Here is a 19003-nt window from a genome sequence, read left to right as displayed (position 1 = left end):
ATGGAGGTAACTCATCACAAAAAGCAGTAACTATGCAGCATATGAAAGTAACTTCTGCTGATCAAGCCAGGTGTTTTGTTACCAATGAGGAACACTCTCAGACAAGCAGGGCACATCTCAGATAGGTGATGCAAAATTTGGGGGCATTCTAAGATGGAAATTCAAAATCTTGATGGCTTTCAGTGTCCACGCCACTCTCTCACAGTATGCGTTACAGTTAAAAGCCTGCCTAAAAGTAACTATTTAATACGACAATAGGGAGTGTTCTCAAATACCAGCTTCAGAAGGGAGTCTTAGAAGACTGTAGTCCCTCAGCTAGCCAAGAGAGGGAGAGAGCACAATTCAGAGACATTCAACACAGGCACACATAAAACGGGCTGGCGGTACTTTACAAGCTTTCATTTACATTTGGGGGTGGGATGAGAAGATGAGGGAGAGGATGTGAGCATGTTTAACTAAGGGCACTAACACTTATGTTAAAAATAAATTACATTCAGCATGCATCTTCCTTATCAAAAACCCCAAGCACTCTTCCACAACTATGAATGGAAAGGGGTGCTCTGGCACACTTGGAACTGCAGTGTGGTAAAATCTCACCACTTTTACAATGACAGGGCTCGCACTTTTAGAGTCACAGAACCATCTGCTTTGACTTCAATGGAAAGTCATCACTGAAATGCCATACCTGAATTAAGAAGTTCCCTTTCAAAGAAAACTGTGTAGCAAACAAATATCCACTTGGTTTTCTTACCTTAAAAAAGAATCCACAACACACTTTCTGGTCATCCTCAAATTGTTCTCTATCACTCTCACCTTCGTATTTCTCAACAGATACTTCAGCTTTTTCTGGTGGCTTCAAATCCGATAGGGAAACTTCAATTAAGTTAGCTGTTTTGGGAGTTGTTGTTGGTACAACTGGTTGGTTTAGCTGATCTTCATTTGGAGTGAGGCAGACAGTTTCTGTAATGGGCTGAGATAGTACTTCAGAAACATTAGATTCAAGAGGCTTAATCTTTTCTTCCAACTTCTGTTCACACTGTTTCAAAATTTTTGGTCCTTCTTCTTTTGCTACTTCCTCTGTAGGCTTGACTTCCTTCAAAAGATTTCCCTTTACCTGCGGGTCATCTGTGTGTTCACCATCATCTCCAAAGCAAACAAATGATCTAGTCTGAATGGGAACCTGACTTGGAGAAAATCTTCTCAAACGAGGAAGGCTATCCACAGACCGTGGGGCAGTCAAGGTACGATTTAAAGGTGTTATTTTTAATTCATTTGGCCTAGGAGTCCTTTGCATTTTAATGGGAAAAGAAGCATTCTTCCTGTTGGAAGACTGTGGGGATTGATGTGTAGAGCGAGGAGAATCCTGTGCAAAAGATGCAATGGGGGATGGAGTTCCCATTTGCCTTGATGACGATTTAAACTCCCGAATCTGCTTCTGAGGAGAAGGCTGAGGAGGAGAAATAACCCAAGCTTGCTGTTCTCTCATTTGCATCAACATCTCTTGTTGAAGGGACAGACGTTGCATTTCTTGCTGTAGGAAGTGTAAGGAAGAATTTAGTTTTTCAATAGATTTTGTATACTCTAAGATGTCTCCTTCATTAAAATTTTCTTCTGAGGGGCTTGCTAAATTCCACTGCTTTTCAGCATCCATAGGAGTAGCAGGAGACTTTAACCATTTGTTTTGAGCACTTTCAGGGTTTTCTTTTATTACTTCTGAAGTCTTATTACTTTGTTCATCTGGTTTTTGAGTTTCTTTTTCTTTCAATCGATTACTGTCAGTGAATACCTTCTCATCTTCAGCTCCTGCTGCTTCTTCTCGGAGAGGTGATACTCCATCGCCTTTCTTTTTCACAACGTTAAGAAATGCTGTTCTTCCCATTTTCTGCCGCTGCTTAGTGAATGCAGCTTCAACTTTCTTCTTCTGTGCTTCAATGGCTCGTCTCTTTTCCTCTAACTTCATCCTAAGATGTACCATTTCAGAAGCCAGTAACTGTGTAGTGTCTCTTCCTTGAGGAACAGATGTTTCCTCAGGAATATGAGCCCAAGCAACCATATGAGGAATATTCAGCTCAGACCCTTCTGGTGTGGTTTTCTGCGAACTACTTCCACTGCTCCTACTATCTGTGTGATTCAACTTCCTGAATTTCTGCTCTGCAAAGCTAGTCATTTTAACCCCTGAGCTTGAAGAAGCACTGCTGCCTGCCTGTGATTTGGTACTTACTGAGCTGGGACAGGGACTTAGTTGATCTCTGTGATTGCTACCTCGTATGTCATAATCCTGAAGAAATTTAGATGGTTCTTCCATGTCAGAGTCCATGCTTACAGTATAATCTCTCAAAGAAGAATCCTCATCCATAGTCTCCGGAATATCTTCTGACGGAACATGTATTCCAGTATCTACTTCTGTATTGTCAGTCACAGGGCTCAGAGCACCTTTCGTATCTGTAACTATATCAGGAGTAGACTGATTTGGTTTAATATTTGAATTTAAGATACTCATTTCCTGATTGTGAAGGAAAAAGCCATTTGTGATTTGGTCTTGCTGGATAACTCTGGGAGATTTTTGAGTGTCATGAATTATCTGCAAAGCCTCTTCAATGCTTGGTGTCTCAATCTGATTGCCAAAATCATCCAGAACTGCCCTGTTTTGCAGAGCTCCATTTGGAAACCTGTAGTGGCTGCTCTCATTGGCATTTCTTTGATTTGTGGTGTCTTTATGAGATATCACATCCTTTTCTTCCTCAATATCTTGATTTTCCTCTTCTCCATTTACTGGCTTGAAGGATAGATTTTTTCTAATATGTTTGGGCATGCGGTTGCTATTTAGTGTAAGGCCTTCATTGCTCACAGATCTAGTAATTCCTCTGTTTGGAGTAGATACGGGAATGCTTTTTTCTTTGTCAAAAGAAATGTCAAATGAAACTCCATGTAATGATGACCTAAATGAGATCAGAATAAAGAAAATAACTGAGAAACTCAAGATTAATAATAAAATGTTCACAAATTTAAAATGATTTTAAAAGTGTAGCATTAAATGAAATGCTATGTGTACTATATTTTGACTAGCTTCATATGCAAATACAATAATTAAAATGCACAATTAAATAGAATATAACAACATTTACTTTAGAGCCAGCCAATATTTTTATTACTTTGGGATAAACTCAGGACACTTTAGGAATGTAGGAATTGCCATACTAGATCAGAAGGAATGTGAGAAAAGGAACGCAATTTGCACTTACTGAATAACCCATCACTGCAACTCTTGCCAGTTTAAATTCGGTTTCCATCCAACAGTTTAAGAGTTTGCGAATGGTGTAATTGAAAAGTAAATCATCTAACCTGGCTGTTCTTATTATCCACAAAATAACACAATTTAAACCCTACTGAGCTCATTAGCACAGTGACTCTTACCACTTTTAGTTGATTCTGATGCTTAAATGTGAGCATATTTAACACCAACTATTCAGATATCCAGAGCAAGAACACCTCATTTCAGTGTAAAAAAATGACCATTTATTTCTAGAGTTTGTTTTGTACTATTGAGTTTTTAATCCGTGATATAGTTTTCACTTTCCTTATCTACCTCATTTTCTCAGTTGCTTAACAAGAACTCATATTAAAGGGTTCTGAAAATCCAGACAGTGCAGAGTTTATTACTGTTTAGGACCAGCACATAATTATTTTTTAATCAAATCTGATGGTAGGACTACCTACCTTTTCTCTTTGGGCCATGTTCCTACATACCCATCCACATAAGACATTGATGAGGACCTTCTGATGACTCCTAAGTGAAATTAAAACAGAACCCAAGGTAACTAACATCAAAAAACATTTTAACATAATCTTCTGTTGGTTTAATAAATGAGTTTGTTTCACTATTTAGAACACTGCAATGGCAAATAAGTTTAATTTTAACTCACTGCTTTTATATTGAAAATAAAAGTTGAGCAACTGAGTCAATGGATTTCATCTTGTACATATATTATATCTGTTATCCCTCAAGTAATTTACTACTTAATAAATATATGTTGTGCTACAAATAATTGTTGTAAGCCATGTTCCACACAATCAAAACAGAAAAAATATATACAATATAAGAGGTACAAGCACAAATGTCACATTTGTACATTTTCTAAGTTGTAGAACTCATTCTTTGGCCTTTCATGTATGGCGCTCTCAGTGATTTCTGCATGAATAATGTTTGAAGAAATATTAGCAATATAAATGTTTACTCAGAAGAAAACACCTTGTCTCATTTCCCCTTCCACCCATTTTCAAGTTGTTACCTGGAACAGATGAATAAGGCTGCTGGGGCGTATGCAGTTGATGGGATGGTGCATAAGTTGGACTTTCCAATCTATAAAACAAGAGACATTAACTTAAAAGTAATACATCAAAAGCCACATTACAAAAGGGCAACCAGACTTTGTGTCCCGGGCCAACACAAAAACAGATTTTTTTTTTGTGAAAGGGCGGAGAGTGAGGAGTAATTCTCTTCATAAAATATTAATTCATTAACTAAAAGACACAGTTTTATTACCTTTAACTAGACACAATACAAACAGAAACAAAAAGTCAAATAGGGATGGCTCTTTCACGAATGGACACAGAGTGGTGTTAGAGGTTTTGTAACACGCTTGTCTCTTCTCTTATTTCATGATAAGGCTATTATTGGAACATTCTAATTTTTAGGTTTGATTTTGGCAACAAAATAAACATAAATACGAACAAAATGAGGTGGTTCCTACTGCCCACAAAACTGAGTGACTGCAGCTAATATCACAAGCTCTTCATGCATCTCTCTCTTCAATTGTTTAGTCTGAAACTTTTGTGTCTGAACTGCAATATGCACTGGAAATGGATAAAGGAGATTTTGCAAAAGATAAGACTTTATAAATAAAACAAATATATTCACTACTAAAACACTAATTACAAAGGTTTGCTCTGTTTCTACTTATAACAGATACTGGTTTTTTGGTTCAAAGAAGAAGAAGTCTGTAAAGACTAGCTGTTTTAGTCCTGAAGAGGTTTCCATAATTCAGTGAGTTAATCCAGGTACTTCTTCAAGATCAGAACAACAAATATACATGTGTAAAGACACATGCATTTGTATGTAAAAAATACTTTTCAAGTAGCCACACTTCAAAACATGCTGGATTAAATCCTTTCATGTTTGGAATTTTGTTCTCGGAGTTGAAGAGCATACTCTCAAACACTGCCATCCTTTTTCTCAGTCGTTAACTTCAAAATACTTCTTTAGTGCTTTTATAGTGTATGCTGTACTGTATGCTCCTGAAAAGTTTCTAAAGAGTATTTGTGGGAAGGATATTCATGTCAGTTTAAGGAAAACATTGTTTTACAATGTAAAAAAGCATCTTCTATAAGTACCTATTAACATTTTTCAAATAAAGTTTCTCATAAATTCCTGATTTTTTGGTATTAATAATACTGCAGAGTAGATAAATATGTTTTAAACAGTATTTGAGATTTCTGCTAAAATTCTTAAATCATAGTTGAAATGTTTATAAGTTATCTAACAAGAAAAGCATCCATTCAAAATTTTATCCTGCAGCCTGTGAAAATAAAAAAATATATACGCTTCATTTCCACTCAAGAAAACACTGATTTTGGCACCACGACTGCAGTTCCATGGCAACCTAAGACCTTGTAACTGCTGTAACTCCCTGCTCTGCGCTGGAGCTGGCTCTCCACGCGATTCTGCTCTGAGTCATCCCAACATGCTACGCCAGTGGGAAAGCATTCACTTTTTCCGACAGGGCTGGTTTCCTCCGTCTGCGTGCTGCAGCGACGCAGCACAGTCGGGCGCTGGAGGGGCAGGACCGCGTGGTCAGGAGGAGAGGAAGGCCAGGACCGTGGCCGCCCGTGGCCAGGGCAGTCTGAATGCAGCCCCTGTGCTGGATTTCTAGCCTCCGAGGTATAACCTCTCAGGCCTGCTTTGTCATACCATGCAGTGAAGCATCAAGTCATACAAAGTACACCAGTTTATGAGGATAGGTATAGCTCTTTTTATTACTCACTGATTGTTTTCACAGCACTCCAGAACAAAACCATACCTGTCCCTTGTAGGGACACTAAAACAAGCATTGTGATGAGCCAGTGCAAAGGGTTCACAATGATTTTTACTACATCTCTGAACGTGTCGCATGAAACATAAGCAGTATTACAAACCACGTTTGTGGCAGCTTACAAACTTGATGGTTAAATTTGGAACGGTAACAGTGCTAAGAAGTGTAGAGGCCTTTGTGAGTGTTCATGAATGGAGTTCAGAGAGCTTATCTTAAAACTTTCAATCCGTCCCTCTTCAGTTCTGAGGCCAAAATCATCTGCATAGACAATGTACCCATTTAGATAAAAGTGAAATCTATTTGGATGAAAAAGATTTTATGTCACTCACAGCATTTCTCAGAGTGGAGAAAAATTCATTGGCAATGGCTTCACCTTGGGAATTTTTTTCAGTCATTCAGGGCTACAGATTGACCTCTCTTGTGTTGTTGTCTAATATTCATCTAACAACTTTATTTCTATTTAAAGAAACTCTTTGCCACAGTGATTACTACCACATAAGTATGGCACAGAGCTCAGGGTTCTTTTTTGCTTTTAAATATAGTGGATGTATAATTTACTACTTTTACAGAACTTCTAAGAGTCTTCAGGAGTCACTGAACTGCTGTTCATTAAGGGCTCTAACAGGGGAACATCGGGTTGTAAGCCACATACAAATAGTGTTCACTGCAACACTTTCTTTGTTCTGTATCATAGTCACAGTTACAAATCCTTTACTGACTGCTTGCAAAGGCCTTGCGATGTGCAAATGGCCTTGGGAACCCCTCTCAAAAGGGATATCAAAAACTAGTGTGTTTCTTGTTCTCCTTGCAGTTTAAACTAATATAACTTAATTGCCTACACGGGAAACACCCCAGATTCACACAAAGAAAAAGAGATTCAGAATCGTAGTATTTAACAACAGCAAGAAATGTTATTCCCTGCTTGAAGGTCAGCATAGATTTCTAAATACTAAAAAAACAACAGAAGAGGCTGAACAGGATTAGCTGGGCTGACAAGTGTGTTTGCTGGCTATCCAGTTAAAATGCTCATTTTATCCTTCTCCTCTGTGTCAGGTCATACACAAATCAATAAATTTTTGACCCTAAATTATAAATATAATGTAATGCTAACTCCCCCCATCTACTATGCTCCAATCTGGTCACTGGAAGGCTTTCTTTCCCCTGTCAAAAGAAAGATTAAAGAAGGCCTACCATGCAATTTCTGCCTATTATCATCTGTATGACTAGCTATAAAACACGAGGGAAACAGGACATTTTATACTGCTTCCAAAACTGTAACAGTAATACTAAAAACAATGTTTTAAATATATTTACAAAAAATGCAAATAAAGCAAAACATATTTAGTAAAGCAGATGCTCTGGATCCTTGACACTCACAATAGTTGGGAAGTTCATCATAGCAAAAGTATTTATTTTACCTTATTTGACCTTCATGATATTAAGTGCTAACATAATCATGCCAGATTTGGACCGTCACTCAGTAGTTTTTCCGCTGTTATCTTAGTTCATTTTGTTTACAATTTTTGGAAGCTTTACCATGAAATCAGAAAAAAAAACCCTCTTTTGGTTTCACATACACAGAACAAACTTTAACTTACAATAACAATGGCTTCTCATTTGAAAAATCCATACTCAGGATTTGACTACAGCTTCTTCAGACAACAATTTCTTCTGTTGTGTTAAGAAACTAAACTTCTTTACTGGTTATCAGTTTCTTAGTATCAGGAGTATACTGCCATTTTGATATCTTGGTCCACTACAACTAAAATAAAATTCTGTAGTTCTTCCCCTCAGCTTTTCGCTCACCAAGTGCTAGTATTTCATGAGCCTTTTTTTCCTGAAGCAGTCATTTCACTGCACTGAATGCCTACATTTAAGTAACTGTCTGAAATTACCATATTACAAAAACATTTCAAACAGCAAAACCAAATAAATTTTTAAAACACGGTAGCACAATGTGAGAATGTAATTCTCAGTAACATATGTCATAATTCTGGATGGTGTTGGATTTGAATGCATCTGATGGCTTGCAGGTTACATATCCAGAGTCAAGGATGAGAGTAGTAGCAGGTTTGTGTGCTACGCTGTGTCTTGGGTAACACTGTCACAGAAGCACATTTTGGTCCTTCTCCCATTGCTGGAGATTTCCTCCGCATATTTCCCAGGCTACTTTTAGCCACTTAAATCTCAGGCAGCCACTTTTGGTTAATGACCACTGTAGCTGTCAGCAAAACTTCGATATCTTTGCCTCTGACACACTCCTAATCCTTGGGAGACTACAGCTCTGATTCTACATTCATATCACAAGTAGGTTTGATTTATTGTTTGCTCCCAGTTTTGTTGATCAGCAATCTCTGCTAATGAGTCCAAACAAGTGGCAATAAATTTGATTCCTTTATGTAAATAAGTATCCCAAAGACTATACAACATTGGATCATTAAAGGAAAGCTGGTCCATGACCCCAAAATGTGGCTAGTGCACAGCTATTACAACCACAACTGGTTCTAGCCAGAACTATTAGACCTGCACCTTCAAAATTCAAATGAGATTTTCAGTTTATGTTATAGGAGTGACATCCTGAAGTTTAAAACCCTTCCAGGGATTTAGGAGGGACTGTAGGAACAATTCTATACAAAGTGGGTTACAATTAACTTATACTCAAATTAAGTACCAAGCCATTCTTAGTGCTTTTACAGCATGTTTATATGTCAAAAATCAAACTGGTATCTTGATATGTTCTTACATTTCATAGAATGCAACAAATTTTACAGAAGTTTGGGCTTTCAATGAAATCCCCCAGGAGAAAGTGGATACACAAATACAAGCTTGTCTTCAGATCCATATCCTGATCAGAGAACAACAAAGCCAGGCAGGTCAGGAGAAGGCTTCAACGCTACCAACAATTCTGACAAGTTTTTAGCTGCATACAATAAAGAGAATCTCTTCAGGCTAAAATAAAGCACAAGTAGCTAAAAGGCATTTTTAAAATTTCTTCTTGTGTATCTGCCTAGAAGAGTCCGAAATCTTATACTGCAGTAACATAAACTCATGTTTTGTATTTGCCTTTCTGTTCACTGAATGTTGAGTGACTTAGGGTGGCTACAGTGGGGATCCTGAACAGGGTATTTTCCTTGACCACAATGCTCAGCTGCTCCACATTTAAACTCAGGGGCACAAAGAAGCCATGTGATACTTCTCTGCTGAGTGGTAAGTGCTGTTTTGGAAACTGGTAAGACAAGAGGCGGCAAGCATTAACTGTAGATTGCTTGAGGTGGCGAGCATTCACTGTAGGTTGCTTGCCATGCAGCAGGACAAGACTCTGCTCTCTCCAAATTCTAGTTATTATATTTGGTAATTCAATCCTTGAACATGACAAAATAAAAACCATGTTTGATTTTGAATAGAAGGGAGAAGACTGTGAACCAGTACCAATGATTCTCTGACATTACCTGGCTACGAAGTCAGAACCACAAGGCCCATCGACATAATTTCTTCTGTTAGCATTCAAACTGCGAGCAGAAGATGCATCTTTTATAGGTTCAGCTGCCAGAAAGAATGAAGCTCAAATTATCATAGTTTAGTATTCAGTTAAAATCTAAATTAGAAAAGCTATCTGAAATAATCTGAAGAAATCATTTTCAAAGATTTTTAGAATTTTCATTGGTTCTATTTTTTAATAAAAAAAAAGTCACTTCCTTTCAGCTTGACTTATCTCTAAAGTTCCCTTATTGTCTCTGATTAAGGAAATGGAGAATGAAAAAAGGACTAGAGAAGACAAGGGAAGAAATAATAAATAAAATACTGAAAGAAAGCCACAAAATTAAAAGTGTACAAGACTTTTTTTTTTGAAAGAAATTTTTCCGATTAAAATCTTTTTTTGCCCAAACCCTTAAACCAACTTTTCAGCTAGAAAGTATTATTTTGGTCATATGCTAAATTAGTTAACAATATCTTAAGTTAGTCAGAAATGTTTAAAAGTTTTAAATCAGATAGTTCGTGTGTTATAAAGCATGTAAACAGGAGAAAAAAAAAGTGTAAAAACCCACACGATGGAAACATCTTCCTAGTTCTCAGAGAGACAGTCATGGCATTACTGTATGAATGTTTGAATTACCATGACTCTGCACTCACTAACAGATCTCAAAATATACCTGAGAGGTGGATTTTTACATTTGAGAATTTTCTGACAAGACTGTGCCTTTGCACCCAGGTGCAAAATGCAAGCCTGCAATGGACTATTTGCCTACTTCCCCCAAATTTACGGTCCTTTCTCTTGGTACCTTCTTCTCAGCAATGCAAGTTCCTCAGGCTAAATTTTGTTCTTGGCTCCTTATTACGTTTGTAATGGCTGCATGGGCATAAATGGAATCTAGGCTTGTCTAGGTTAGAAAAATTTGCAAGTGATTATACCACAATGATCCAAAAGATTTTTTTTTTGTAACAACATAATCTACTTATGATTTATGAGATGCGAAGAAGATTAACATGAGGAAAAAGTATGCTTCTCTTTCCTTGAGGGGGTGGTACACATCCAAATCCTGTTAACTGAAATGTACACTATCTTTGTCAATACAATGGCAATTTGAACACATACATATTAAAAACACACTCATATTAAAAATAATTACCTTGGGGATGCCCAACAACACGAGGTTGTACAAATGATGGCTTCACCACTTCAAACCACCAGAACAGTTCTGCCATGAATACCATGTAGTTGCTCTGCAAAGAAGAAAGATAAATTTATGTCAAGATATAAGCCTTAACTGCAAAAAGATGGGTTACACAGCACTCAGCATATGTTCCTGTATCTCATCTAGTTTCCATTCTCCTCTCTACTGATTACTTGGAAAATAAGATCAGTAATGCGCAAGCACAGGCATATATTTCATAACATCAACTACTGAAAACTTTTAATTTGACCAGATTGTAACCATTTGGGCTGAAATACTTCATAACGCTCATATGCTCAGGTGGGATGACTTGGAGCTGGGTAGAGAGGCACAGGATGGGTAGAAATGGATGCCTGCCAAAATGGATCAGCCATTTCAGCAAAAAAGATTAGTGGAAAGTCCATTGTTTTGCAAGGCTTGGTGATAACATTTTCAGAGCTTTTTCATACAAGAAACTGGTGCAAAAATTTGACTCAGACCTTGTGTCAAGCAAGTGCTTTTTGCCACATTTGTGAAGATCTACCCAAATTTACAAGTCTTTAAAGCAGAACAAAAATCATCAGCAGCATTTGTTCAACGCAAGCCAGTTAGGACAAGGATTTAACTCCAAAGATCTATCCGCACTGAATATATCCTTAATGTACCTACAGAAGGGGTTCTGTATTTCTGGTGCTACCATTACACAGCTACGAGAGACAAACTGTGGGTGTTGCCGGATTTGAACACAGAGGTAAAAACAGGTGAAAAGGTTGAAACAACTGGTGACACAAACAAAGGAAATCAACAGGGCAGAAGAACAAGGTTAGGCAGTAGTAGTGGCAGTAGCAGCAGTTTCGGCTACCAGAGCACACAGCAATGGGTACAAAAAGACCAGAAGGTTTGTTGGCTGTTGTGGGAAAGGAGTTCAGAGATCAAATGATCACTGAGCTGAGCTGTTAAGTCCATATGGTTCAGTACTACATCATACCCAGAAATGTCAATATATGTTTGAATAAGACTAACAAGCTTCCAGGCCTGAGCAGGCTCAAACAGGCACACCGAGTTATGTCACCAGTCTTAAGAAGACACAAACCTCTACTTATACGTTAAATTAAGAAACCATAATTAAACAATTTTTAGATCAGTTTGTTTAAAAAAACACTCTGCAATAAAACCCAATAATGTCTAGCTAACAACACTTACAAAAGCAAGTGTCCTTAGCCACTTTTTCCATGTCATTAATACTGAATAATTTCAAATATCCAGTGTATTTTCTCCATTTACTGCTATTTTCATTTAACATTTCATGCAGCTCAGAGAGGAAAAAAATAAATCAAAAGACTTAATGGTTTAATATTTAGAAATTAATATAACACCAGGAGCACTTGCAATTTATAAACTAATGTTGAAATCCAGGAAGATATTTTCATGTGACTTTTTAAAATTAAAAGCTTTAATATTTGGTCCTATAAACCCTTCTGCGCTTGACAAAGCTAGCATTTTTACAGTAAACTATCAGGCACTCTCTCTCTCTCTATTATTCTTGGAGAATGAAATTAAGTGAAAATAGCCTCTCAGGGAAAGGGGGAATTTATTTAATTACTTGTTTCAGAGAAAACTTTCGAAGAAACTTCTGCACTTGCTTCGGCATCCGCTCTTGCCCGCTGTGGTGAGAGGCAGCTCCCGCGCCAGGCAACTGCTGGTGCGATCAGGGACAGCTCTTATTGGGCTCTTTGGAAAGGAGACGGCTGCTACATTTTCTATGTGGCTGAAGAACAGACTTTGCTATAAGAGATATTAATAGCGCAGTCTTTATACATATGAACTATATTTGTCTAACCAGTTACTGGAACCTGGGACATTTTTCTCATTTCCAGCACCTTGTTAGCAGTAAGGGCTACATTTGGCTCCAAGAAAACCCTGCTGCAGACTACGAACTGCAGCTGGGGTCCTGAAATAGCACTCATGTAAAGTCTTAAAAAAATTTTAATTTAAACTTACAAATAACATACTCATTCAATTCCACAGAACTCTGTGGGGAAAAAAAGACCTACATACCACTGTATGTGTTAGCTCTTTTCTGAAGGCTATTACGGGAATGTGGGGTGTTGAACATCAGCTAACAGATTGCAGAGTTGCAAGAACATAGAAAATGAGTTAGTTGACAGTTCTTTAACAAAAATAAGACAAATCCTGAGAAAGTAAAATCAGTGGTACAGAGTTTCTGTTTTAATTTTTTTGTTTGTTTCTGAATGAAAACATTTTCTATTGGTTCAGACACATGCCTGTAAGGTTGTAAGTCTTCTGCTATCAATTCACTAGCTACAGGTGGAGAAAAATGTAAGCAGCAAGACAAAAGTTTTTGGTCTTCCATTGGTAATAAGGAATCTCCTTAAAAAAGACACAGAGAAGAAAACTGCTTTGTATTCTGTGATGCATCTACTAATTCTCCACCAAAGTATATACCTGTGTAAATAGGGAAGACTGCTCACATTCAATGTTTAACTGTACATCGGAGCACACCTGGTTTATGCCTGCAAAGTATGTACCCAATTTAAAAATTGTATCCAGACTACAAAATACTTCCTTTACAGCTTCACTATGTTTTCAGTTCCTCAAATTCAACTGATACATTCATTTGATTTCCTCAGAAACGTGTACCTCAAAGTCTTAAGAGTGCAAGAAAATGTCTGACAAAAATTCTAAACAGAGTATCATTTTCTTTCAGAAACAAATCACAGACTTTAGAAGTAAGAATACCTTTAAAAATAAACAAAAATTTGTAACAAAAACATGTAGTAACAAATGGATCACCTCAATTTTCTATCAGTAACTTTGAAAATACAGCATTTTGAACATTTCTATTTGTCACTTTTGATTCAGACTTATTTTTCTGAATATTCCTGTGTCGGTAAGCCTTCACTCCAGGGAAGAGATACTCTGGGAGTGAAAGCTGCTCATAGATTTTTGTAGATGATGAAGAGAAACCAGATGTTGCCATAGTTATTAAATATAAGCTATAAATAGACCAGGAAAAAAACCTGTCTCTGCTCATTCAGCACAACAGTAATTGAATGAGGAAAAATTTATAGCAAAAGCTTTTCCATTCAAACAAAATGTTATGCATAGCATTTTGGTATAACAGACTGACTTCTTTAGGAAAGTAATATTCATAAAGAGAAAAGTCAGACAGACCTTTCAGGAAAAACATGATTTTTCCTATGCCAGCCATTAATACTTTCATTCTTCTCTTCCCTCCCCTCAAATTTTTACTTTTTTAGCTTAACACTTCTTATCATAAAAAATTATAAAACATTCTAGTTGTAGCTTTGTCCCATATGAAAGAATATTGTATTTAAACATTCTGATTTTTTATGTGTATGTTGAAAAGCTGTGTTTAATATAGTACGACCATTTTATGAAGAACTCTGATTCTTTCTGAGAATATTTGCTGTGCGGTCCTGAGCTAATGAAAGACAGCCTTGTGTTTCCAGAATCACCAAGGCAGTATTTACTGACGCAAAAATGAAACTGTTGGCTGCACAGCCTGCTCGAAACTCAGGCTACTTTAGATGTCTGATGGTGAGGTAGAGGCCTAGTTTCGGGGGGGGGTTAATCGTCTTGTGTGTAAAACAGATACACAGTCGTACGTTTCAGCTCAATCAATACGCTTGCCTAGGTGACCGTCACCTATCTGAATGCATCCACTTCATACTTATAGGTCTGTGGTCATCACGGACTATGAATAAACTCAGGAGTACGGTTGATGTTTCAGGTATTCTTTGTACTCAATTTATGTTTAAATTTATAAAACAAAACTCTAAAAATCTCACTCTGGCTACAGGCATTGACCTTTCTGTTTCTCTAGACACAAGCAGCAGGCCTTTCTGGTCGCTCCTCCCAAACATGACGAAAGGTGGGCAGCGTCCTTCAAATGACAGAGGACTTCAGCAGGTGCAAACGGTGCCGAGGCAAAAGCACCCAAGCTTAGTGACTGCATTTCATACTGTATTTTACTCTGTTTCTCTGGAGTAAAGACCAGGCGCCAGAAAACAGGGGAAAGATGTTCTTTATATAGCACGTGGATTACATCTGAGGGTAACCTGGAACCTGCCTTCTCTCTCACGTGATTTGTAGTCAGAAGGGAATGTTAATAATAATAATAATCAAAAGGGAAGACAGAGAATCAATATCTTATTTTCTTTGGAAAAATTAATTGTGGGTCTGTAGTAATACTACTACCCAGGGCTGGAAAGAACATAGATGTTATTTCCAGAGATTTTGTCTTGATTATACCCAACTAAGCTTCTAATAGCTTGCCACATGATTATCACATGCACTTATACACAGAACTATTCAGAAGCATAACAGTATTTTAAGAGTATTGAAAAAAATACTAAGCTGTGAACACAGCTCAGACTGGTTAAAAATACTGAGCAGCAGATGGCAGACTTGCAGCTTCATATGCACTTTCATTTGCTAAACATTCTGATTTAATTTTTTCAATTTTATATTTCCACCTTATTTGCAGGTTGTTCATTACTTGGATGTACTAAAATGTACTACTGGTTACATTTTATAGTATTACTTATTTATCTTATTTTATCTTCTGGTACTGTTCAATAAAAGCCCTATTGTTTAGCGGTCCTATTGTTTTATCGTTTGGAAGATCTTTAAAGCAGATATGAGCTAGCTTGTTTAGTAAGAATTTATATGAAACAGATAATTTTTTTCCTTTAATCTCTCTATTCCTTCCTCTGCAATTTTAGGATCGAGATGAGTTTTTAAATCAAATTAGCTAAATTAACATAAATCATGAACTTTTTGGGAAAATACAGGAATGGTATGCCCAATCTTGCCACTCAAAATAAATTACATCCCTTTTAATATTTACAGATTTTAGATCTGCACATTTAGAGAATAATAAGTACAAAATACAAATATACAACTACATATAATAAAAAAACACAAATCATTTATAATCAAGCTTGAATCCCCTAAATTTGAATGGAAGTGCAGTCATATTCATATTCAGGAATTTTCTCAAAATGATCATAAAAATACACTGTAAAATTCACATCATGATGCACATTAAAATCTCTGTTCAGTAGGCCAAGAAAGTAATTTACCTCAAATACAAATCCAAAGTTTATATGCTATGAGATACAGAAGTGTCAAAACTGAAGAAAATTGGAGCGTTTCACACTCTCTGGACAAGGCTAAATTACAGTTCTACGCATGATCCACACGCTATGGGCCTGTCATATCTCCTGCCACAGATTAATGCATGCCACAACTACTCGAGTTGAAAAATCCAATATGCCTTATTTCCCACCAGAACAAGGCACTGGGACAACTGCCCAATTAACAGCAGTGAAAGGAAATGACTCTGCTTCCCTTTAAATAATGAGTCGGGAACATTTGGTCCCTCTCAGGAGAGCAGTCTTCTCTTAAAGCACTGTTCCCTGGTTGAGTCTTCCTTTTCATTCCTCATCTGGAGTCATTTTACACCAGCTAGCTAGAAAGGAGGTCCCTGGACTAATTCCCACCATAGGCACCTAACTGCCTCGCCAAACAGCCAGCCGCTCTCCCAGGTCCCTAAGGAGCCCATATGTGCTGTCAGGTGGACTTAAATGGCAAATTCAGGCTTGGGCTAACAGTGGTTTTTATATCTAGACTGGAGGGAAAGCTTCACTACACTGGTGGACAAAGCGTAGCCCTTAATTTCTAGGGCTAATTTATGTGACATATTTAAAATGGTATTTTTCACATTTCAGGAGGACATAGAGCTAATTACAGCTTTTACTCATGTTGTTAACAAAGTCACCATCAATATTACATCAGAAAGTTCAACTGTGCTCATACGCAATAAATATAAATATATGCAATAAAAATAGAACAAGTCTTTAGATTTGTTTGCTTTTTTACCCTCACCTTCCCTCCTCCCTTTTCCTACACGCAGTTTTATCCTAAGACAGGACTGAATTCACCAGATATTCTGCAGGGAAAAGAAAAGGAAGCTGTGGCACTGCAGTCTCTCTTCATTCTTACTGACAAGCAGATACTTGTTCCGTTTGCTCTGATTAGCAACTAAGTGCAAAAATAAGATACACTTTCCACCTGCTTAGCTCTGAATCTGCACAATTTAAAATCTTGCCCACATTTAGGTCAGAGGAACACCGTTCTTATATGAGTGACAGCAGTTACCTCTCAGAATTATTTCAGTTCAACATTCAGAAAGCTTTCGTTCTCCTGAATAAAAGCCCCTTTTTTGTGAGTTTGCATGCATATGCTCTCTAGGTACCAGAGAGCAGCAGGCCAGAGGGAGGAAAGGTACACGCTGAGAGGTAGCACGTGAAAATCTCCCAAGAACGGATCCAGAGATCCCGGTGAACCCACAAAAACGGAAACACTCAGAATACCAGGGGTTGGCCAGAGCTGTACGAGGCCGCCAGCACACACCAGCATCCTCAGCGGGTTGGGTAACCCACACCACATCCAAGAAGGCAGTAGCTGCTATATGCAGATAAAGACTACAGGATTACATATATTCCTAATGAAACAAAAGACTCCCTGAGGGGCTTCTAAGAACACCTTCCCAAGAGCCACTGGTGTGCCGGTATGACCCAACAGCTGGGCAGATGAACATACAGGTGAAGAACACCAGCTCCCAGCTGCTGCTCCAAGCCAGTAACAATGAGCGAGCAAGCGCGTAGGTGAACTGTGCGAAGGAGTAAGTGAATGCAATCTGTGAATAGTTATCTGCTATTGATAATGGGTCCATTCTATTTTTAATTAATAACCTTTCCAAAAGCTCAGATATCGGAACACTTATAGCAGGTAATAATTAACTCTGTGTCCATTGATCCAATGCCAAGTTCCTACGTGCGCTCTCTGTCCACGGTAAACATGAAATGATTCAAGATATCTCTCAGTACCTCTTTGATATTTACCTCACAATAACTTGTTCCTAGGTCTGAGCCCTATGGTCCTACTAGAATAAACTAGCAGAGAATGATCTAAAGCTTCAAGAAGAAACTACAAAACTAAATATGTTCCCCCCCGCCCCCTTAGCAATGCTTTCAATATATATCTCACATGACAAATACAACGTGTGAGAAGTGTTCTTCCTTTCTCTTCAGGGACCATACATGTCCCTTACGATATCCTGTCAGGAATTACACATTCTGTAAGACCTTTATTCAAGCCACTAATATTACACACTGACTAATTACACTGCAGCACTAGTCAGCAGTTATGCCAAAGCAATAAAGAGGTCTCTGCAGTTCTGCAAGGCAGCTCGTGCTCCATGTGAAGGCACTCACTTTATGCAAGTTCTCTCGTTTCGACAAACTTGCTCTTTGGATAGGCAGAACACATCTATGTCAAGACAGGATGAGATGTCTCTTAAGATAGCTCTTTCAGATCTATGTCATCTCCCTGATACAAGTGAAGAACAATATTAAAAAATCCTGCCATAGGATAAAATTGCATATAGGAGCAGGGAGCAGGGAAGATGAGGGCAAAAAAGCAATCTGACACAACCAAGAAGAAATCCAAAATTTCCTATCTTTTCTTGTTAAATAGGCAGGGAAGATTCAGAAATTTTTTTGGTTATTTTTAGGTCATCTCTCTCTACTTGTTATTTCCCTGTCTCAAAGTAAAACAAAAAGAAAACATTAGAGGCCCACTTGGTAGTGCCTCAAACATCCATGCAACGTGTTCTAATATTTTTTTTCTTTAACATCCGTAGCTCTACCTTAGAGAACATCTTATCATGAACTTCACAAATGTATTTTCCTTAGAGGAGGAGAAGGGGGCAAATGAGGGGCAACCAAATTTTCTTTCTGACTTCATTTGATTTAGACACATTAAAGTTATCTAGAAATCCAGACAAAGTCTATTTCTTTTCTGTGCTAAAACAGAACTAGGTCAACAGTTTCACCTGCTGCAGCATCTCAGAGCCTACATCAAATACTCTCAATGCCTGTTACGTGCAGTTTTACATTAACTTGACTTTTTTTCTGTGCTTTTTGATGCCAAAGACAAAAGTGGGAGCAATCACCTTGGTCAGGCCCTGCACTGAATTTCTGTGCTATCACATGCTATCTACAATCTACCCTGAGTCAGCATGATAGCACAACACAGCATACTTTGTGAAGAATGTGAAGAATGCATGTTCTACCTGCCCATTTTAAGAGAAAGTGGCTCTGCTCCCTTTATTCCCAAAGACTAGTACGAAGACAGAGCACCTAGTGTAAT

The 19003-nt window shown here is 37.7% G+C and overlaps 1 protein-coding gene across 5 annotated transcripts in view; it reads right to left on the bottom strand.

Annotated features, from left to right (window-relative positions):
• Positions 1 to 19003, bottom strand: part of CAMSAP2 (calmodulin regulated spectrin associated protein family member 2) — a 99204-nt gene that overhangs the window by 10946 nt on the left and 69255 nt on the right. For all 5 annotated transcript variants that reach the window (XM_026118489.2, XM_026118463.2, XM_026118473.2 and 2 more), the window contains 5 exons: positions 10718 to 10811; positions 9539 to 9632; positions 4290 to 4360; positions 3718 to 3787; positions 752 to 2939 (listed from right to left, as the gene is read on the bottom strand). In XM_026118489.2, coding sequence (XP_025974274.1) covers positions 752 to 2939; positions 3718 to 3787; positions 4290 to 4360; positions 9539 to 9632; positions 10718 to 10811 — 2517 coding nt within the window. The remainder of the gene's footprint in view (positions 1 to 751; positions 2940 to 3717; positions 3788 to 4289; positions 4361 to 9538; positions 9633 to 10717; positions 10812 to 19003) is intronic.

The sequence above is a fragment of the Dromaius novaehollandiae genome, chromosome 8 (genome assembly GCF_036370855.1).
Source record: "Dromaius novaehollandiae isolate bDroNov1 chromosome 8, bDroNov1.hap1, whole genome shotgun sequence".
Lineage (NCBI taxonomy): Eukaryota > Metazoa > Chordata > Aves > Casuariiformes > Dromaiidae > Dromaius > Dromaius novaehollandiae.
Note: the sequence above shows the minus strand (reverse complement) of the source record. Positions and strands in the feature narration are given on the sequence as shown.